Consider the following 20,934-nt stretch of genomic DNA (forward strand, 5'->3'; position numbering starts at 1 on the left):
CAAACTCTATCCTCCGAGATGACAACACTCGCCCCACAGAGCAGGGTTTATCAGAGACTACCACCAGAATTTGGGAGTGGAGAGGATGGAATGGCCTGCCAGCAGCCCTGACCTCAATCCCATTGAACACTTGTGGGATCAGCTTGCGTGTGCTGTTCGTGCCAGAGTAACCAACACAACCATATTGGCTGACTTGCTACAAATGCTGGTTGAAGAATGGGATGCCATCCCACAGCAGTGAGTCAATGGCAGAATAATCAGTTTGGCAGAGAAGATTTGGCAAATTTTTCATGGGCGCAACCCACATACTCAGTTCGACTGCTCATCCCACAAATGCATGTTCCTTACCAACGTGGCACTATTTGAAAGGGAGATTAACAGGCTTTCCAACGGTATAAGATTTTTGCCAAAAAGCATTGTTACAACAAAGAAATAATCTACCAAACCAAATTTCAACATTTTGTTCTTGAAATGGGATCAGATTGGGTTGTATGTGACAGGACAGGCTACTAAAATATGTCAATTGTTAAAAAGCTTGGAACACACCTTTTAGAAACCAAAATACACTTTTTTTATTATTTTATTTTAGCATTTCTCTGGTCTCTATGTCCACAACAATCACACCATCATTCTGTAAATATGGTCACACGTTCATAACCTCACAAACTGTCATGTGACTGCATCCAGAACGTTCAGTAAATGTCACTTAGGGACATCATGGTTTAAAGTAAAGGATAAAGCTGTGCAGGGAACTTTCCAGACCTTATAAAAAATTTGTGACACATATTTAATCACGGGTCTTATGGGCTAATCTAGAAGCTTTAAATGCCTTTATGTGTAAGAAAATATCACTAGCTACTCAGAAAACATTCTTTGCAAATAGTCTCATAGGTTGATATTAGTTTCATCAGTGCTCTGAAACTTTATTTCATGCTTTTAAGGAAGTTCTTCTGAAAATAAAAATGTTTATACTGAGGGTGGAAAAAACAGTTAAATGCAGGTGTGTGTAGAAGAGAAGTAGATAATGTTCAAAATAGCAGGGTTAAATAAACTGTCTGTTATTCTCTCTTAGTCTTAATAAGTCTGGCCTGTATGTGTAGTATCATATTACAGTCTAAACATAGTGTGCTGTAGTTGTACCATGGTAGTCTGGTCCCATGTGGTTTAATATTGTTACCATCCCAAATTTTTTTTAGTTTTAAGTTTGTAAATAATTGTGATATGTCTTATTTGAATGAAACTGAGTACAGACATAGAACTGAGACAATTACTTTAGACAGTTTATTCTAAAGGGAATCAATTTCAGGTTTGCACAGTCCATTTTTAGAAGAATTTTTTGGAGCCTAGCTAGCTGCTCATGGATTTGGTCAGTGTGCCACTGTCATTGTGTCCCCACGCTTTTTACATTGGTGCACTGTGTAGCACAAATGGGCAGACCATTTAACAGCAATACATTATATACTGAATTAAGTAATTTTTCCATAAATATCTAGACATAATTTTAAATATATTGCTTTAACAATAAATAAGTGACATAAAAAGTCATATTTCATACAAAATACAAAAAGAAAAACGGAGCACTTGGCATTCAATTGGTTGCATTATAAAGGGTGAGGACTAAAGGTGTTTATTTCTTCACCAGTAGGAACAGATCAGTAGTGTTGGTGTTAAAAATAGGTTAACAGAATCATGCACAATTTTAAGTTTTCCAGTTTTCTCAGACAAAATAACAGCATTGTGCAAAGGTCAGAGACCACTTCAATTAATTTAGAATCAAAACAGATACTAAATAAATATTATTTACTTTCAGTTTCAGGATAAAATGCACAAGAGAAGTCATACAAAAAGTCACAATTAACTAAAGATAGCTTCAGATGAATTGGCCTCCCCTTTTGCAACTTCCAACATTCTAAAACTGCTGCAAGATGTAGCAGTGACTTTATATTCCATCTTCAAAACAAACTAAAATTCACACAGGCAACAACTCATACATGCATCACTTGCCCTCTAAAGTGCATCTAAAATGGCTTAAAGAGATATTCCAGAACACTATGTAATTGGTGAATTTTGATGCAGAGAAGTCTAAACTTCGTAAGAATTAAAAAATCTTTGTAGATCTCTTGAAGAGAATAAAAGGAAAAAGTATAGACACGTTAATTTCCAAAACGTGATGATTATATTTAGTTGTTAAGGTATGCAATTTCTGCATTTTATCCTGATGCCGAAAAATTATTCACTTTTACTTACTGGCCATTTTGACTGTTAATAAATGACTTTTGCGCTGTACTGTACGTCATGCAAAAGAGTGCATTGGGGATTTTTCTTATTATTCTCTGTACATTAGGGAATATGCCCATGTTCCCATGGTCCTTTTTTTACACAATGTGAAAAAGGCTGTAGAGGTGTGTGGTCTGGGATCATGACCTCATTTCCAGGTGGCTGGGATGGGGCGCACGCTGCTTGACCTTGTACTCTTTGACCCCAAAGACTGACCAGAGCGGCTCCGGAGGTCAGCATTTTCACTTAGTGCCTGTTCCTCATCATAACTGAAAGAGACAGACAGAGAAGAGTGAGGTGCAAGCACAGATACTATGCACATGTAGCACTAACCCACTTACCCACTGACTGATCATATCTGTCCTAGTTATAGCATTTACATTTTTTTTTCTGGCATGTGGTTTATATTTTTCATTATGCCTAAGATATTCTTGACTCTGTCAGAGTATATTAGGCACATTGTTGATCGTAGATACTTAAAAAATAACTCTGACATGTGGCTTGGTTGGGGAACCATAATGGTAACTAATAACACACCCACAGGCTGCAGGTTTAAATCCGCCCTCAAACATAATTTTCACAGCTATGTGGTCTCTTCTTAGGTCCAGCGTCAGTATCTGTGTGTTTAACATGTTAAACTCTAATGACAGTGTTTCCCTGACATTACAAGCCACAGATCAAATATGAAGCAGTCTGTATGCAAGTATATAATGCATGATATTTTATAAATGAAAGGAGAATATATTAAAAGTGATGGTTTGTATTTAAAATCAAATTTATACAACCAATATATGGGGTTCCATGTAAGCATAGCTTACATAGATCATAATTTATTAAAAAAAATTTATTTTATTTTATTTTATTTTCAGTCAAACCTAGATGTCTCCAAATGTGAGATACAGATAAGTTACTTTAAAGAATATTAAAATAAGACACCAGGCTACACCAACTGTGGAAGATGCATTAGACCACCAATGGAGATCAGATAAACAGGAAATATTTTACCTTAAGAGAGATAGAAAATTAACTAACTATTAATTAAGTTATTGCTTTAATCGTGACTAATTAGAAAAGGAAACCACCCTCTAAAACAAACATGTTAGGGTTTTGTATATATGCATTATGGAAAAATATGTACAAAATTCATACTTGATGATACTGTTTTAAGCAATTCCAATACACATTTTCAATGATAGTATTCCTAAAACACCCTAAACCTTATTAAAGGAAGAGCTCATCACTCACAGCACTTGATAGTTCCCCAGAGCTTCTTTGGGTGGGGTTCGGTTCCATCTGCAATCTGGAATTTCACCATTAGGAGCAACAATATTAAGGGTGTCATTGATAAGGTTGTACTTCAAAATGCGGTCATTAGCAGTACTGGAGGTGAGTGAAGGTGAGGCATTCACCTGAAACGAAGAAACAAACAAAATATTTGGAATAGATCAATCAAACACTACTATAACTTGTATTGACAACTCTTGCTTCTTTTTCAAAATTTTCCAAAATTAATTTTTCAAGATTTTGAATTGTGTAAAAGTAACTGGCACATGAATGAACCTGATTTAAAATATGGGTTATTTGGCTCCAAGTAAAACCTTGCTGTAAGTAGTAGGTCATAAAGTTTCATGACATCTAGAGTAGCCAACTGACTTAATCCTACACATACATTTATGAAGGCTTTGTTTTTTTTTTTTGTTTTTTTTTTTTTAAAGTGTCAGTCCAAAATCAAAATTGTCTAGTGTGAAACTGAAAAAACCATCCTAACAAACAAATGGTTGTTGCATTAAAGGAGACGTTTACGACTGTAGGCAAAAAACACTTTTTATAAAATTCAGACAACGTTTCCTCACCATTTGCTAGCTCTCCAGTCGGTTTGCATGCTGGAAAGTGGTCTAATGTGTTTACAAAGCCCTGGTGTCAGTAAACGAGAAAAACAAAACTAAGTGACTCATTCAGATATGCTAGGCTTCTTCTCCCTAGGCTGCTTCTTGTCTCATGGCAGAAAAATAGCAAATAGCCCTCCAAATGTTGAAAACAATGAAAAGAGATGAGGATATTGCATCGTTACTTTTCCATAGGTGGGTAATATTGCCTTATTTTTGCTGTTTTTGATTATTTAAGTAGGAACCCACTCTAAATTAGCAGAGACCACTAACTGCAAAATGCTACAAAATGAGACAACTTGAATTACAAATAACTCTCTTGTCTCTTAAAAACTTAGAGACAACTTAAACTTCAGCCACATACAACAGTCATTTTCTCCTGAAACATACCGTTCCCCCTTAAAAGATGTGGAGCTTCTGAACGTAAACAAACCAGAGAGAAATGCATTTCCCTACAATCGCAGACATTCCCTTTAGCTATATGATTTCAGATGCTTATGTAGGTGTCATGTAGCTTTATGAATGATGACATACAGTGAAATGTTACCAAAAATGTCTTAGGAGTAAGCATGTTTTTACATGTACCGACCCAATACTTACTTCAATAAGCCATGGCTTCAGTTTGTCATCAATGATGATGTCATAGCCATAGCACTCGAAGCAATGTTTGTCATTGTTCATAACAGGCTGTGGAAGGAATGTGGGAGAAAGACAAGGAAGGAAGCTGAATGTTAGTTAGTGCCCTGTGGTTACTACTTTCAAAAACATTTCAAATTAACAAAGTATTCATATCCTTTCCCTCCATAAAGGGGTTTAACAAAACAAGGAATAAATGGAAATTATCTAGAATATGATTTTATTAAACAGAAACAGTGAGACGTGTTTTTGTACAGGCTGTCTGCTTTAATATGAGGGACCTCCAAACTACAAGATTGATTAGCTCATAGTAATCAGGGGTGTCTGTTATGTTACCTGATTTGGAGGGCAAACCTTCTGTGGTTATGCTGGTGTATCTTTGCAATTTGTTTGTTAACATTCTGTTTCACAGAAGAAAAGTTTTGTTTTTCATAACAAAATCTTTAGATTATCTACTGCAGTAGTGGGCAAACCAGGGCCCGCAGGCCATGTACAGCCCCCGTTAGACTGTTTTATTTGGCCCTCTGAGTATTTACAAAATTGTCCTAAGACTGCATTAATTTCACATTTTTCCTGAAATATCCCACAGATAATCATTTGTTACATTTGCCATTAAGTACTACTATTATTCTGGAGTCACAGATCACGCCAGTGATGCTTGACTGGTTTAAGATGTCACAAACTGTTAAATTTTGTTAAAAGTGCTGCTTTAAATGCTGTACTGGTTTTTATTTATACTGAGACACACCAAGCAGAAACAAAGATAAAATTTTAAATATACATTACGAAATCAAATTCATGCACAAATGTTCACACAATTAAATGATTTAATTAAATTAAGTAAAACCCCACCTCTTGGCCTGCCTGTGAATTTCTAAATCCCAGAGTGGCCATTGAGCTGAAAAGTTTGTCCATCCCTGACCTACTGCTAGAAATCCCCAGGTTAAAGCACTACTCAAATATGTGAAAAACTCTGATCTGATCAGTGTTTTCAGCATTTTTTCAGCTTCTCTAGCACTGAAATCTAATGAGCTTAAGTTAAGAGATAACAGTAACAGACTCCAGGTACAAATACCACTACAGACCTTTGGCTACTTCTTGTGTTCTTAAAATAATGAAATAGTAATATAAATAAATCAACATCTAAGAAGACAATGACCCAGGTACAACAGGAACATTCATTCATTCATTCAGTTGTTCAGGGTCGTGGTGGGTCCAGAGCCTACCTGGAATCATTGGGCGCAAGGCAGGAATAAACCCTGGAGGGGGCGCCTGTCCTTCACAAGGTGACACACACTCACACATTCACTCAAACCTATAGACACTTTTTGAGTCACCAATCCACCTACCAACTTGTGTTTTTGGACTGTGGGAGGAAAATAGAGCACCTGGAGGAAACCCATGTGGACATGGGGAGAACACACAAAACTCCTCACAGTCACCTGGAGCAGGAATCAAATCCACAACCTCCAGGTCCCTGGAGCTGTATGACTGCGACACTAACCTGCTGCGCCACTGTGCCACCCATATCAAAATTAAATTTCACAAAATGTAATTTTTCTTGGTCTTCCTCTTCATTATGCGAGTGGATTATCTTCAGGTTCACTTACAGCCACAGCCTTAAGCGAATGTACCACAATCCAGTGGATCTGGTCAAAGAGATGGTTGGTAACCTCCTTTCCTCTGGTGCTTTCGAGATAAAGGCGCAGGTTACTGACTGTCCATTTGCCACCATGAACGTGGTTATAATCATCCTGGAGAACAAACATTGGTCTTACAGTTAAGCAGACACACAAAGATAAACAGGCACAGTACTCAGCAAAGGTATTTGAGAAGTCAGAGGAAATTTTAAGTAAACATTTTATCTGGGAAGTGAAATTTGTTACATTTGCCATCAATTTTCACAAACCCAATATGATCATTAAATTCCAAAGCTCTCTTTGAAGAAGCCCAGTATTTGTAATTAACATGCTATACCCATTATTTCTAACCATACATTAAGCCAGAAATTCATTCAATCATTATCTGTAACCGCTGATTCAGGGTCGTGGTGGGTCCAGAGCCTACCTGGAATCATTGGGTGCAAGGTGGGAATACACCCTGGAGGGTGCACCAGTCCTTCACAGGGCAACACACACACACACACACACACACACACACACACACACACACACACACACACACACACACACACACACTCACACCTAAGGACACATTTGAGTCACCAATAAACCAACAACGTGTGTTTTTGGACTGTGGGAGAAAACTGGAGCGCCTGGAGGAAACCCACAGGGACACAGAGAGAACACACCAAACTCTTCACAGACAGTCACCCAGAGTGGGACTCAAACCCACAACCTCCAGGTCCCTGGAGCTGTGTGACAGCGACACTACCTGCTGCGCCACTGTACCGCCCCAAACAGAAATTAATTATTTAAAAAAACATCAGAGGGCCCTACACACTTGCACAAACACACCCATGGACACTTTTGACCAGTAGTAAAAAGCCAATCCAACTACAAACATAAGTTTTTGGACTGAACACACAAAAGATAAAAGATGTAATATTTTAAACAATCTTCTTGGCTGCACAAGATTTTTTTTTAAACACCCACACATATTGCACTATGATACTTACCCCATGTTTCTGGATTGCAACATTTGTAAGGTGTACAAACATGTTGTCCAGTTCACTAGTGCTGGGAGTGTATTTAACAGTGCAAAATCGACAAAACCCAAGTTTATACCTGAAAGAGCAATAAATAAAACTCTCTTATGTTGTGTGCTGATTATAAGCTATAAATACATATACTGACTATGGACATATGTATGAGTTCTGGGCAGCACTTACATGTAGCATTTCAGAGGTCTGTAGGTGGTAACCAGAACATAGAGACGCAAATCAAACTTTTTTCCTCCAATCAACAATGGATTGTCGATATACAGAGAGATCACATAAGCTTCCTTCCCACTGTTAGCAGCCACAAACCTAAATGATGCAACATAGGACATTATTATATTTGATTTCAGACAAACCCAACACTTTAAATTGAAAATGATCAAATTAATGTGGTCAATTTGTGGTTATGTAAATTACATAAAGTAATTCTACAGACCTGCATATATAAAGTGGAGTACACATTAAACAGGGTATCCACTGGTATTACATACAGTATATATGGATACTGTACATTGGAAAATTTGTTTATGCACAAGTAAACACATGGAAAATATGAATTTATGGTAAACATAAATATGCACATACTCTGTTGTTCACAAACTACATTATACTTCCTGTAGCAGAGCTTACGTTGATGTGCGGCTGTCTCTGGACCATTTCTTGATCTGTGAAAGTTTGTTGATAAGGAAGATGCCTTTGCCCTGAGCCTTTCCACATGGCTTCATGATCCATGTGCTGGATGGACTCTTACGGAATTCTTCAACAAACAGGTTGTAGTCAGCTGGCAGCATGAATGTCACCGGCACAAAATCTGCACAGCAGGTGGAAATGGAAAATGGACAGATGAGGATGAAAAAGAATGGATAGGAGAATATATGTGGTTGCAGAAGTACACTATCTGAGAACAAACAATCAGAAATAAAGCTAAATGCATAATGTTCTTACATCCAGTTTGTTGCTTATGTAGAGTTAAAATATATAGACAGTTTTATTTATATAATTGATTTAAACTTTCTTTATTATAAATGCAGTTATTCTGTGTTACATACTGGTGATATCCATGATATAAAAGTAATATAATGTAATTTATTACAGAAATACATTGTATAATCAGCCATATGATAAGTAAATATATTAACGAAAAATGTTTTTGTAGAAAAAAAAAAAAGATAATGGAGAAATTGAGCATATTACTAATCAGCAAAAAATTGAAGACTAAAAGTTAGATTACCCAGGTAAACATATTTTCCATTTTCATCTTTCTCTGCTAGTGGACTTCCCTCCTTCTCTAAATCCTTTCTGTACCGTTTGATGTTCTTGATCATCAGATCCTTCCTTGTCAGCTCATAGTGGTTTGGGAAATGGTTAACCATCTGGTCATCAGACAAACGGTAGCCTGTGTCCACACTGAACACATTCCGTATTGTCTGGATACTCATCCTGGAAAACGAGTCAGAAAATAACTAATCATACAAAGCAGCTAAAATATGAGGGATGTTTAATAATTTCTGTGTATAGGTACGAAGTATTCTTCTTCTTCCTCTTCCTCATCTACCTGTGGCTGCTCCCACCAGGGGTCGCCACAGTGAATCAACCGATCCACATTATCAGATGGCCTTCCTGATTAAACCTTACATATAATGCGATGCATTCCAGTGCCAAGGTACACACGCTCACACCTAAGGTCAATTTTCCAAATTGCCAATCCACCTAACAAATGTGTGTTTTTGGGCCATGGGAGGAAACCGCAGCGCCCAGAGGATAACCATGCGGACACAGGGAGAACACACCAAACTCCTCACAGACAGCCAACTGGAACCCACAACCCCAGGTACCTGGAGCTATGTAATAGCGTCACTATCTGTTATGCCACCAAATAGAACAATAAAATGCATTATTTTTTTATTTTTCCTGTTTATTCAGGTCTATAAATTTTTTTAGATCCATCAATTGGCTTTTTATTAATTCATTCACTGTCTGTAAGTGTTTAACAGGTTCAGGGTCGCAGTGGGTCCGGAGCCTACCTGGAATAATTGGGCACAAATCGGGAACACACCCTGGAGCGGGCACTAGTACCACACAGGGCAACACACACTCACTCACACCTATGGACACTTTTGAGTCGCAAATCCACCTACCACCGTGTGGTTTTTGGACCATGGGAGGAAACTGGAGCACCTGGAGAAAACCCACGCAGACATACAAGAACACACCAAAATCCTTACAGACAGTCACCTGGAACGGGGCTCGAGTGTGTCAGTGACACTATCTGAAGCGCCACAGTTCCGCTTATTTGTTTTTCAGTTTCCTGAAAACAATACATTCCACCTTTACTCAAAAAATGACTATTTATCAAATTTGTCACTGTTATCTGAAATTGTCTTTCCACTCAGAACCTTCTTCAAATTTGGAACATGTAAAAATCACTTGGGTGCCAAGCCTTGGCTGTAGGGTGGATGATTATATGTCGGGAAACTACAACTTGTAAGTGCTGTTAAATGAACCGTACAAAAAAATGACTTGCCAGTAAAAGTTCCAGTCCTCTGTGTCTGTCACTTGTATCCATCCTCTCTTCTCAAAATTGTTGAGGAGAACAGATTTCTCAATGTCAGTCACCCACTTCACCTTAGCAGCCATGACGCCTCTCGGCATGAGCAAAGCTGCTCCTCATGTCAAAGCATGAAAAAACATTGAGTAACTTCTGATTCAAGATTGAGTATCAGACCCTGTTGATCAAAAATACATTTTTTTCACAGAAGAATAGTGCAACATTCATCAAATAACCCCATAAAAACACATCTCTGTTAACCAATCTTATATATTGAGAAGTAATTATACACATTTGCATTTATTAAGCATGCTCAGATCTATGAATATGGAATTCATCCCCACCTCAGCTTGATGGGATTATATCTTTAGATTTGTGATGTAAGAAACCCTGGCTGTCTAGATTCCTTTGTTTGAGACTGTTTTTTTGGAACACAGCAGTTTCAAAGAGGTAATGCTCAGCTTTGGTGCCATCCATCCATCCATTATCTATAACCGCTTATCCAATTTAGGGTCGTGGGGGGTCCAGAGCCTACCTGGAATCATCGGGTGCAAGGCGGGAATACACCCTGGAGGGGGCGCCAGTCCTTCACAGGGCAACACAGACACACACACATTCACTCACACACTCACACCTACGGACACTTTCGAGTCGCCAATCCACCTGCAACGTGTGTTTTTGGACTGTGGGAGGAAACCGGAGCACCCGGAGGAAACCCACGCGGACACGGGGAGAACACACCAACTCCTCACAGACAGCTTTGGTGCCTCTAGTATTTAAAGAGCACCACATGTTAGGACATGTTAACATGATGAAATCTGATTATCACTGGAGAGGGTCTTTAAAGTATATAACCCATATCCTTCAGTGCGGCACAAATCTGAATCAAGCTTTTAAAATGTCTTGTACAATACACAGTTTAACACAATTCAAATTTTTACAATGTGATAGAGTAGATATGTCAATATAAATGCCCAATAATTATTTATAATAATTATAATAATAATTTAGAAGAATATTATAAAGAAATACGTACAGAGAATTAGTTTACGCCCCTAGACGCTGGTAGTAAAATGGATCATTGCAGTTAATTGTGCACGTTAGTGCTAAATATCTCAGAATAAACACTAGTAATAAAATTATATTCGTGTCTATGAGCAAAACTCACCAATGTACATGTGGAATCGCTTACTCTTTAACAAAGAGAGATATCAACATATATTTTTCTGAAACCGAAAATACTCACTGAAGTGAAAAGGAATATTTATACTAAATCTCTATCCATCAACCAGTCCCCTCAGCAGGAGTTAAGGTGGAGCCGGTGTTGTCCGCCGCTAGTCACTTACCGTTCAAGGCCGGAGAGACAGACTAGGAGCAGAGTTTCGGGGCTGGCTTATAGTGTGCAGAGAGCTGGACTAAAATGTCTTCAGTTTTAATGCGTTCATCTTTTCTCTGTGAGGCGTTTTTTTTTTTTTGCTCTCGGTGTCTAATCTTCAGTTTCTGCCTTTTAAAAGTGATCTGTATCTTTCACGCTGCTGGATGCTTTGGGAAGAAATCCATAGCAACAGAACTTGTATCAAAATAAAGGTCCCCTACTTACATTCAATACATGGCCAAATGTTTACAGATTTCTCTGAACTAAAAGATATTAATGAGCAAGGCTTGTTTGCTGCAGTAACAGCCTCTACTTTTTGCAAAAGCTTTAGTTCCGATGTTGGAACATTTATGTGAAGACTTGTTGGCATTTAGACACAGAAATATTAGTGAGGTGAGTTACTGGGTCCACCGCATACACATATCAACCATTAAATTGTGACCACCTCGTTTCTACACTCACTCTTCATTCCATGAGCATGCAGTAGCACTTAGTATTTTTATAATTACAGACTATAATTCATTTGTTACTCTGTATACTTTATTTTCACCCTGTTCTTCAATGATAAGGACCCCACAGGACAGGTAAGATTTGGGTTGTAGATCATTCTGTGTTGCAGTGACACTGATGTGGTGATGCTGTGTTAGTGTGTGTTGTGCTGGTATGAGTGGATCAGGCACCAAGTTTTTTTTAAAAACTGTGTCCGCTCACTGTCCAGACACACCTACTTTGTTGGTCTACCTTGTAAAGAGACAGTAGTTTATCTGTTGCTGCAGTTTGTGTTGGTCATCATCTAGTCCATCAGTGCATACATGACACTGTCCACAGTACACTGTTGGTCAGATATTTTTGGTGGTTGGACTATTCTCAGACCAGCAGTGACATTGATGGCTTTAAAAACTCCAGCAGCACTGCTGTCTGATCCACTCTTACCAGCACAACACACCACCACTTCATCAATGTCACTGCAGCACTGAATACAATCTACAACCAAAATCTACAACCTACCCTGTTGTGGTTCTAACTTAAAATTGTCCACTATGTTTTCTGACACTACTACAAAATGCCAGAACCCCAAAACAATACAGTGAAGAGGGCAGTTTCACACATTGACTGTCACAGGGTCTGTAGAAAAGACGTGACAAAAAGATGCTGAACTGCACAGATTACACAATTACAAGAAAATAGGTAAATGGAAATTAATTATCCTAGGTCTTGGTGTCTGAACATCTCCCAAATTAGCATCTTACATTACCTGACTAACCAAGTCATCTGAGAGTGTTGTCAGAAGAAAACCCCAGCTGTTGAGGACCAACAAAATGCATTTCTTAGACATGAGTGACTACTCACAGATAAAAATAACTTCAGGTTTCTGCACTGAAAAGATAAGGGCTTGATAAGTGCTTTGTTACACCCTGCTGCTTGTGTTATGAGTACACTGAAAGTGTACACAAGTACATGCTCCTTAGAGCATGTCCTTATGTACAGTTATTGGGTTCCAGACAGTGTATTATGTTTACCTGTGAAGAATGGAAAAAATACACAGAAGAGTAATTATATACTAAACACAAATTCTCATTCAACACTAACAGTTTGTAAATTACTCTTTCTACATTGGAAAGCTCAACATGTTTGGTGGAGCCCCTAATAAAATTTGCATTATGATTTGAAAGGATGAACATATATAGTACTTTTCACTCAAAATGCTTTAAGCCGTTTGGGACATCAAGGAGTCAACACCACCAATGTACTATATCTACATGGATGATGTGAGTGCAGCCAATCTGTGCCAGTAGACTCACCACAAGTCAGTTATTTGGTAGAGAGGAGAGCCAATTTACGTGAAGATGGAGCTGATTAGGCCAGAAATGGCCACAGTTGCACATGTAGCAGGACATCAGGATAACACCCCTACACATTTTGAGGAAATGCTCAGGGATCTTCTATGATCTCAGACTTTGGGATCCTTCAGACATGCAACGCCCTCTGTTGGCCCCACCATAACCATTTACAGGAACCACCATCTGTTTATATTCAGTGGATTTGAATGTTCTGATATTTATGTTCTATGGCTAATTTCAGTCTCTCACTAATGTCAAACAATTGAAAGAATATATATTCTGTACCAAACAGCACATGAGTTTATTTTGTTTCAATGTTGTTAAGAAAATGTTGAAAAAGATCATATATGAACGTCATATGCAAAAACAAAAGTGTAATAAATAATAAGCAAAAAAATAATCACTGACATCTGTGATATTTTCATGGATGATTAACAGGCATCTTCATAGGTACATCTACAAGAACCTGTGAAGGGTTATTTTTTTAGTAAAACACACTGTGATTTCTGATGCACTTTTAGGAGATTGGTACGATTAAAGGCCTTTCCACAGTCACATTTGAATGGCTTCTCTTTTGTATGTACAAATAAATGCCTTTTCAAGTGAGTATTGCACACAAAGGCTTTGGCACAAACGCTGCACACATATGGACGTTCTCCTGTATGTATCCTCATGTGTGCTGTAAGATAGCATGTCTGCGTAAAAGTCTTAGAGCAAAGGGTACACTGAAATGGCCGCTCTCCATTGTGATAACGTAAATGCTTCCTCACTTCCCCACTGGTCAGAAAGGTTTTGTCACATTTTGGGCAACTGTACGGCCTTTCTCCAGTGTGAGTGCGATGGTGTCTGTTCAGTGCTGACGCTTGAGAAAACATCTTCCCGCAGAACTCACAGGGAATGTTTGCTGACTTTGAATGCTTCAGGAAATGACCACGGAGGGCATGCTGTGATTTAAAGCACTTCTTGCACTCAGAACATGTATACGGTCTGTCATTACTATGAGAAATGTAATGTCTCTGTAGCTGCACGTTAGTGCTGAAACTCTTTCCACACTCCTCACAAAGGAAAGGCCTATTTCCTGAATGAATTTTCTCATGTACGTTCAGAGCACTGCGGTGTTTGAATCTCTTTAAGCAATGAGGGCATTGGTAAACATGCTCGTCGTTATGTGTCCTTATATGCACAATCATGGAGCCCAAGTCTTTGTCAGTTTTATCACAGTGTGAACACTGATATGGACCATCAACCTCATGGATTTCAGAGTAGTGCTGCCTGAGAGAGTCAATCCCCTTAAAAGACTCAAGGCACATAGTGCAAGAATAACTACAATCTCTTTTGTGTACCAGCTTATGTTCAGATAGCTCACTGGAGTTTTGGAAGCATTTCCCACACAAAGAACACTGAAGTGGGTCTTCTCCCCAGTGAGTTTGCACATGTTTCCTGACCTCAAACAATGTCCTGAACAAGACACCACATTTCACACACTTGAAACGTTGCGCTTTGTTTTCACAAGTTATCATGTGCTTTTCAAGGGATGGTAGATCTTTGCATTTCTTCTCACATCTATCACAGGAGAAAACTGTCTCAGACGGTGAGGATTTTAAATATTCTGTTTTATCCTTCTGCCATTCTGAAGCTTCTTCCTTCAGATTACTTCTATAGGAGGTATTTCTGAGAGAAGGATCCAGAGGAATACCAGTGGCATTGACGGTTCTGCAATTAGATGCTACTTTGGAAGATTCACTAAGCTCTCTGGAATGAAGCTGCCCTGCAACCTCTGACTTTTTTTGTCCTTCACAAACATCCTCGTGTTTCTTCAGATTGTAAGAATACTTGAAGCTGTTGCCACATTGAGTACACTTATGAGGATGAATAGTTAATGTAGTTCTTAGGTGCCTTTTTGTGTCTGAGCCAACTAAAACTGAACCTGAGCTGTGTGTAGCTTTGGGTGAATCAGTATTTGGCCTCACCGAAACTTTAACTATCTGTGGTTTCTGTACTTTGGAATCAGAATCTGTAACCAGGACTGAACTTGAATTACCTGTAGCTTCTAAATTCTCATTTTCAGGGTGTGGTAGACGTTGAGAATGACTTTCTTCTGAATCAAGCATCACTTCCGCACTGTCTTCTAGCAAGGTTTGCTCGTTGCACTTCTTTTGTTCAGGCTTGCATAAATGAGACTCTGGGCACACATGCTGCTGTGTCCTCGTGTTTTCTGAAAACTTGTATGATATTCCACAAGGGCATGTGTGGTGACATGCCTTTGAGTGGGTCTCCATGTGATTTTCTAGGCAGCTGACATCAGATTGGCTTTTTCCACACACATGGCAGATTACAGTATTGTGCTTATTTGGAGATTTCTGCTCAAGAGGAGATGAGAGAAGCATGTTTTTATGACATGTGGTGGTAGCGTCACTAGCACTTTCTTCATCCATCATGCTCTGTTCCAATACCACATACCCTTGTTTTGCACATGCATGCTGCTGATGTCTTCTCAAATCAAAGGAATACCTGAAGTTTTTACCACAAGACAGGCACGCGAATGGACGTGCCACTGTGTGCGATGTCTGATGCCTTCTCATATCTGAGCTTCGAGTGAAAGTCTTCCTACAAATGGGACATGTTTTACACACAGGCACTCCTCTGTATAACCTCATTTTTGCAAGAGGCTCTTGGCTTTTTGAATGATGAGGTGTACTGAAGTTTGTTGTCTTTTCTTCTTCTGCCTCACAAAGTTGTTTGTATTCTTTTGGGTGATCGACAATGAAGTGGTGCTGCAGCTGGATCTCCTTACTGTCCTGGAATTGGCACAAAGTGCAAGCATACAATACAAGGGATCCCTTCGTCTCAGTATCTAAGGCAAACAAAACAATTGCTTCTGTTAGGTTGTTACAATCAAGTGACTGTGTACTTTATTCTGTGATTTTTTTAATACTGTAGTAGCAGGGAAATACACACTACAGGCTCAGGCTATTTCTAAGAAATATACAAACACTGATTTTCAAAGAATTTAAAGAAGAAACTACTATACTTACATGTGGTCTTTAACTTTTGAAGGACATTGGAAACAACATTTTGGATTTCTGAAGGCCTGAATGAAACAATACTCATTAATTACCATAGACTTGTCATGGAACAATGAAAATAGACTATGAAAATGTAAATTTAGTGGCTTACTTGTCTGTAAATGCACAGGCATCTGGCACATCTTGTTTCACTTCTACGCATGGCTCTGTATTTTGAGTGTCCTTCCTTGCCTGACCTAGACCCATTTTAGGTGGTAATGGATGAGGAAAGGTTTTGTTATTTGTGTCAAACCTGTCCAGCTTCACACAAGGTTGTTTAACTAAGCAGGAATTAACCAAATCAGATAACTCTTTTGGTTCCTCCTGTATAATGTCCAAGATGGTGTTTACATCTGCAGAATCCAAGCTGTAAGTCGTTTCATTGCTAGTGTGTTTCTCTGTCATTTTCCTGTCATCAAAAGATTCAGTCTCCACTGAACAAGTCATTCTATCATTTTCCTGACAATCAAGGTTCTCTTCTCTGCTGTTAATAACATTGACTTCACTTTTGCTGGTATCTTGCTTTTCAGAACATGCATCTAGTACAAAGTCAACAGCTCTTAACTCTACAGATTCTAATTCCTCATAAACTTCAGTGGCATTCTCAGTGTCTACCTGATCAAGACTTTGTAGCTCATACACTTTGTTCTCATCAGCATCAAAACAATCTATAACAGCTACATTTTCCTCACATATACTTGACCTGCTCCCCATGTCATTTTCAATGTATTGCGCGATAACTACTGATTCAACCTGGACCTCTTGGCAATATGAGGGAGGGTAGTCTAGACCTGACTCTGACTGGTTATCAGTGTGTGCCTGTTCTTCAGTGACTATTTGGACTAATTGAGGACTAGCAAGGCAGGAAAGTATGCAGTCATCAGGTGTGGTGGACCATGATTTTGGTTTTTCTGCAGGAATAAAAATAAACTGAGTTAGATAAAAATCAATGATGTCAACCTTTTAGCCTTGAAATGTTGGTTAATTTTAAACTCGTTCAGGGTTATGTCAATTTAACCTTTCATGTCTTCACTGGCAGGTGTTTGGTATTTGAACAAATGTCTCAGCTGTTGGGGTTGTGAAATTGACTGAATACATTCCTCCATGACTGTAGGTGCTGTGCGGAGCAGGCAGACAGTCTTGAAAAAAATCCAAACACATAATCACATAATTATAGCCACAATCATTCATTTTCAAATAAATAACAGAAATGATTACTTCTAAATATGCAAATGTTTAAGAAATGTAATAAAAAATAAAACTTCATGCCTTGTCTTGTGTTCATACCTCTTCTATAGTAAGTTGTGGAAGAGCATTTTCTAGTTGAGACAGAAAAAGCCACATCAATTTCTTCAATGCAATATTGAAATTTGCTCCATACTGTGAGGGAAAGATTTCCTTTGGAGAGGAATATGAATGTTTAAAATACAACGGTTTCTTCTAAACAAGGAAAAATATATCAGTCATAAATGTTAAATTGCACTGAGGAACTGACCTTAAAAAAGATGTGTCTCTCGGTTGGGTCCTTCATTAAACTCTGCACCAGAGCCACAAAGTTTGTTCCAGATTCTTCTATGCGTGCATCTCTTGACTACAGTAAAATACAAACCATAAATCTGGTGTTATGGCTCAGAAAATACGAATGTAGTCAACAAAACAGTACTTTTGTTACACTTCATCACTGCTGCCTCTTCAACTGTAGTCATTTTACAGTTTAAGTTTTACTCTTCGGTAATTACAAGTTTGTTAGTGTTTCAACCATTAAATAGTTTGGTGTGCCATACACACAGGTAGGTGGATTGGCTAAACAAGTGTCCATAGGTGTAAGTGAATGTGTAGTTTTTTTTGTATTTTGGTGTTGTGTTTTTTTTGGGTTTTTTTTTTGATAGTTTAAACCAAACAAACCGCCCTGAGGTTGGAATTCAGGAGATTTGACCTTGAGAATGATTTCAGGATATTAAAAGCACATGCACGTTCTGGACATGTGATATTTATTAATTTGTATGTATGACCACCAATTTTCCTGCTACTTTTCTGCAACCAGTAAATTTGCATGTGATAAACATCTTAAAAACAATTTACATGGTTATCTGCAAACAAACTAGCTTGGTATTTTCAAAAGCATTACTAATGTATACACTTGTTGTACACATTATAATATGAAAATAAGGAGCGCTACAGTTTTTTTAATTTCTAGTAGATGTGTTATTGGTGGATTGCAAAAGGCAGTGTTCTTTCACACAGCTCCAGGGTCCTGAGGTTGTAGGTTAGAGCCTCTGGTCGCTGCCTGTGAGGAGACTTGTATGTTCACCCTGTGTCTAAGTAGGTTCCTTCCAGGTACTCTGATTTCGTCAAAATGAACTGGCGCCCTGTCCAGGTTGTATTCCTGTCTTGAGTCCAGTGATTCTGGGTAGGCTCCAGACACAACACAACCATGAACTGAATAAGTGGTTACAGACAATGAATAAATGTGTTATTGGTCTTCTGACCTCCAATTCCTTGTGAAGATCAAGGAGGTTTTGGATCCGCTGCAAATGAGCCTGAACTACGTTGGGATCAGTGGTTTTCTCCATGCGGCACAGTTCTATAACAAGCTGAAATCAGAAATGATTATTCAATAATATCCTTTATTTGCGATGAGGCAGACAAATAATAATAACAATAATAATAATAATAATAATAAACACTATCAAGACACTGTCAAAAATATCATTAACTCAGCTGACAACTGTAACACGTCCAACAGAGGTAACATTAGTCTCTCTGGAGAACTATGCTCACCCTTGCCCTGAGACCCATGGTCAGCTGGGTCTTCTCCCTGGAGCTAAGCAAATGTGGCAAACTGTCTGTCACACACGACACAAACTCCTCCAGTATGCCATAGTTTGAGATGTCTTCTTGCTGTATCAGGTGCCATACTGTGGCTGAGAGGAGCCGCACAGGAGGAACTAGGCAGCGCAAAAACAGTTCACCACCTGCAATAACGCAGAATGGAACAATGTTGAAACAACAGAAAAATCATGACTAGATCAAAAAGATGACAATATGCAAGTGCATGGCTTTTTGTGAATACAGTCAGTGTCAGGCTGTTCACTTATTCAGGATTCTTAGTTTGTTCTGGACACTGTCCATGAATAAGTATAAGTTTAATTTGTGTGAGGTTAAGAAAACATGTTTGTTTCCTTTACCATCGTACATACTGTCAAGAATGTTCACCAGCACAAAAGTATCATTATTTTCACCTGTCCTGCTTTTATAGTATTCAGGTTTCACATCTATTAACCTGGACACTGAGTCACTTGTCAATGCTTTTACCAGTATCTGTTATAATTAGACAAATGTTATCCTCTACATCTACACAACCACTAGTAAATTAAGCAGTGTTACTTGTTATAATAACATTCTTCTTCATATTGAACCTAAGACTTTGTCCTCACTATCTTCTTTAATAATTAGGACTTTCAGATCAAACTAACATTGTCATCCACATTTTTAAAGTCTGGAGATACACGAAACATTTTGAAAGCTTATTTCAATGAGTAGAGTTTATATATGCACCTCTGCTATGTACAGAACTTTCAAGGATCCACCTTTTTCTTAAATTAATTTAAATTCCCAACTTGAACGAGACCCGTCACACAGTAAACAAAAGACTTTTACCGTTTTCTGAGGCTTGCATTGTGTGTCTTCTGCTAAATTACCCTAATCACAGCTTTAAAACTCTTCGACAAACAATGTAACACAACTAGTTTTCATTCTAACTGAGTGTGTTGCGCTTTAGGTTTAAAGTAGCCTGTATTCGTGTTTTCGTTAATGAGTCGACTCTCACTTGAACCTCGCGAATCGACTCGTATTGGAGCCATTCCATCCAAATGGCACGTTTTGAGATCGTTTATTTAAACATGTTAAAGCAAGTAAACAACAAATGTGCAGATTTGTGTTCTGTATAGAGACTATTACTATCTTGGAAAAATGTTATGGAAATGTAACAAATGTTGATGATCCAACCATGGATGACCATGCAAAACAAGCACCAGACTAACATTTCCCAGTTAATCCATATTTGTTGGTGTTGTTTTATCAGGGAACAGTGTGCTGTTTTTTTTTTTTTTTTTTTTAAATATAATTCATTAATTGTCTCTAACTTATCCAGTTCATGGTTGCATTGAGTCAGGAGCCTATGCAGAATCAAAGGCCTAAAGAGCACTCTGGACAGGGTGTCAGTTCATCACAAGGGCATCCCTCACACATTTTTCACACGAGAAGTGCATTTCGTGAAGGGGAAAAAATCCAATTGTTACAAAGGTTGTTTGGCAGTTACTACATTTTTGCTATATTTTAGTCTTTGTTGGAATTTTGTTAAATGTTATTTTAGATGATGGACCCTAGTTAGCCAAGAATTTGCTGATGTATCTCTGGAGGTTGCTATGGTACCGGTTGTTTATGGTATCTCATGTGGTTACTATGGTGTTTCATGTGTATTTAATATTATTATTTTATAACTAATTTCAAAAGGCTTCTTTCCATGTCCAGACTTACAGTGCATCTCTATAAGAGTTACTACTATACACAACCTGTAAGTCTGATGAACTATCCATGCACAACTTCACGTTCTGACATTACAAT

General features: G+C 38.3%; 2 protein-coding genes across 4 annotated transcripts; both read right to left on the minus strand.

Annotated features, from left to right (window-relative positions):
* Window positions 1–388: 388 nt before the first annotated feature.
* Window positions 389–11,561, minus strand: ttll1 (tubulin tyrosine ligase-like family, member 1). 2 transcript variants are annotated; one of them, XM_066668618.1, is made up of 10 exons: window positions 11,374–11,561; window positions 10,004–10,205; window positions 8,711–8,919; window positions 8,110–8,290; window positions 7,651–7,788; window positions 7,438–7,546; window positions 6,410–6,553; window positions 4,764–4,850; window positions 3,523–3,686; window positions 389–2,546 (listed from the first exon to the last, which is right to left on the minus strand). In XM_066668618.1, exons 2-10 carry the CDS (start codon window positions 10,129–10,131, stop codon window positions 2,426–2,428), a joined length of 1,281 nt encoding a protein of 426 aa, XP_066524715.1. In that variant the 5' UTR covers window positions 10,132–10,205; window positions 11,374–11,561; the 3' UTR covers window positions 389–2,425. The 2 variants fall into 2 exon arrangements, with proteins under 2 accessions (XP_066524715.1, XP_066524716.1); XM_066668619.1 differs by having other exon boundaries at window positions 11,274–11,379.
* A 1,635-nt stretch (window positions 11,562–13,196) lies between these two features.
* LOC136693736 (zinc finger protein 724-like) lies at window positions 13,197–20,107 on the minus strand. 2 transcript variants are annotated; one of them, XM_066666868.1, is made up of 9 exons: window positions 19,969–20,107; window positions 19,090–19,283; window positions 18,798–18,902; window positions 17,804–17,899; window positions 17,596–17,706; window positions 17,327–17,447; window positions 16,421–17,219; window positions 16,279–16,334; window positions 13,197–16,097 (listed from the first exon to the last, which is right to left on the minus strand). In XM_066666868.1, exons 1-9 carry the CDS (start codon window positions 19,985–19,987, stop codon window positions 13,720–13,722), a joined length of 3,879 nt encoding a protein of 1,292 aa, XP_066522965.1. In that variant the 5' UTR covers window positions 19,988–20,107; the 3' UTR covers window positions 13,197–13,719. The 2 variants fall into 2 exon arrangements, with proteins under 2 accessions (XP_066522965.1, XP_066522966.1); XM_066666869.1 differs by lacking the exons at window positions 19,090–19,283; window positions 19,969–20,107 and having other exon boundaries at window positions 17,596–17,627; window positions 18,798–18,808.
* Window positions 20,108–20,934: the final 827 nt, after the last annotated feature.

This window comes from Hoplias malabaricus, chromosome 4 (genome assembly GCF_029633855.1).
Source record: "Hoplias malabaricus isolate fHopMal1 chromosome 4, fHopMal1.hap1, whole genome shotgun sequence".
NCBI classification, from domain to species: Eukaryota; Metazoa; Chordata; class Actinopteri; order Characiformes; family Erythrinidae; genus Hoplias; species Hoplias malabaricus.

Excerpts from the sequence above, each read along its gene's own strand:
- ttll1 (XM_066668618.1), bottom strand. The coding sequence starts at position 10,131 with ATGCCGAGAGGCGTCATGGCTGCTAAGGTGAAGTGGGTGACTGACATT. Across the intron at positions 8,920-10,003 it reads GAGGACTGGAACTTTTACTG|GATGAGTATCCAGACAATAC; the intron begins GCAAGTCATTTT and ends CTCGTTTTCCAG. Across the intron at positions 7,547-7,650 it reads AGACCTCTGAAATGCTACAT|GTATAAACTTGGGTTTTGTC; the intron begins GTAAGTGCTGCC and ends TTGCTCTTTCAG.
- LOC136693736 (XM_066666868.1), bottom strand. Across the intron at positions 16,335-16,420 it reads GCCTGTGCATTTACAGACAA|GCCTTCAGAAATCCAAAATG; the intron begins GTAAGCCACTAA and ends TGTTTCATTCAG. Across the intron at positions 16,098-16,278 it reads TCAAAAGTTAAAGACCACAT|ATACTGAGACGAAGGGATCC; the intron begins GTAAGTATAGTA and ends TGTTTGCCTTAG.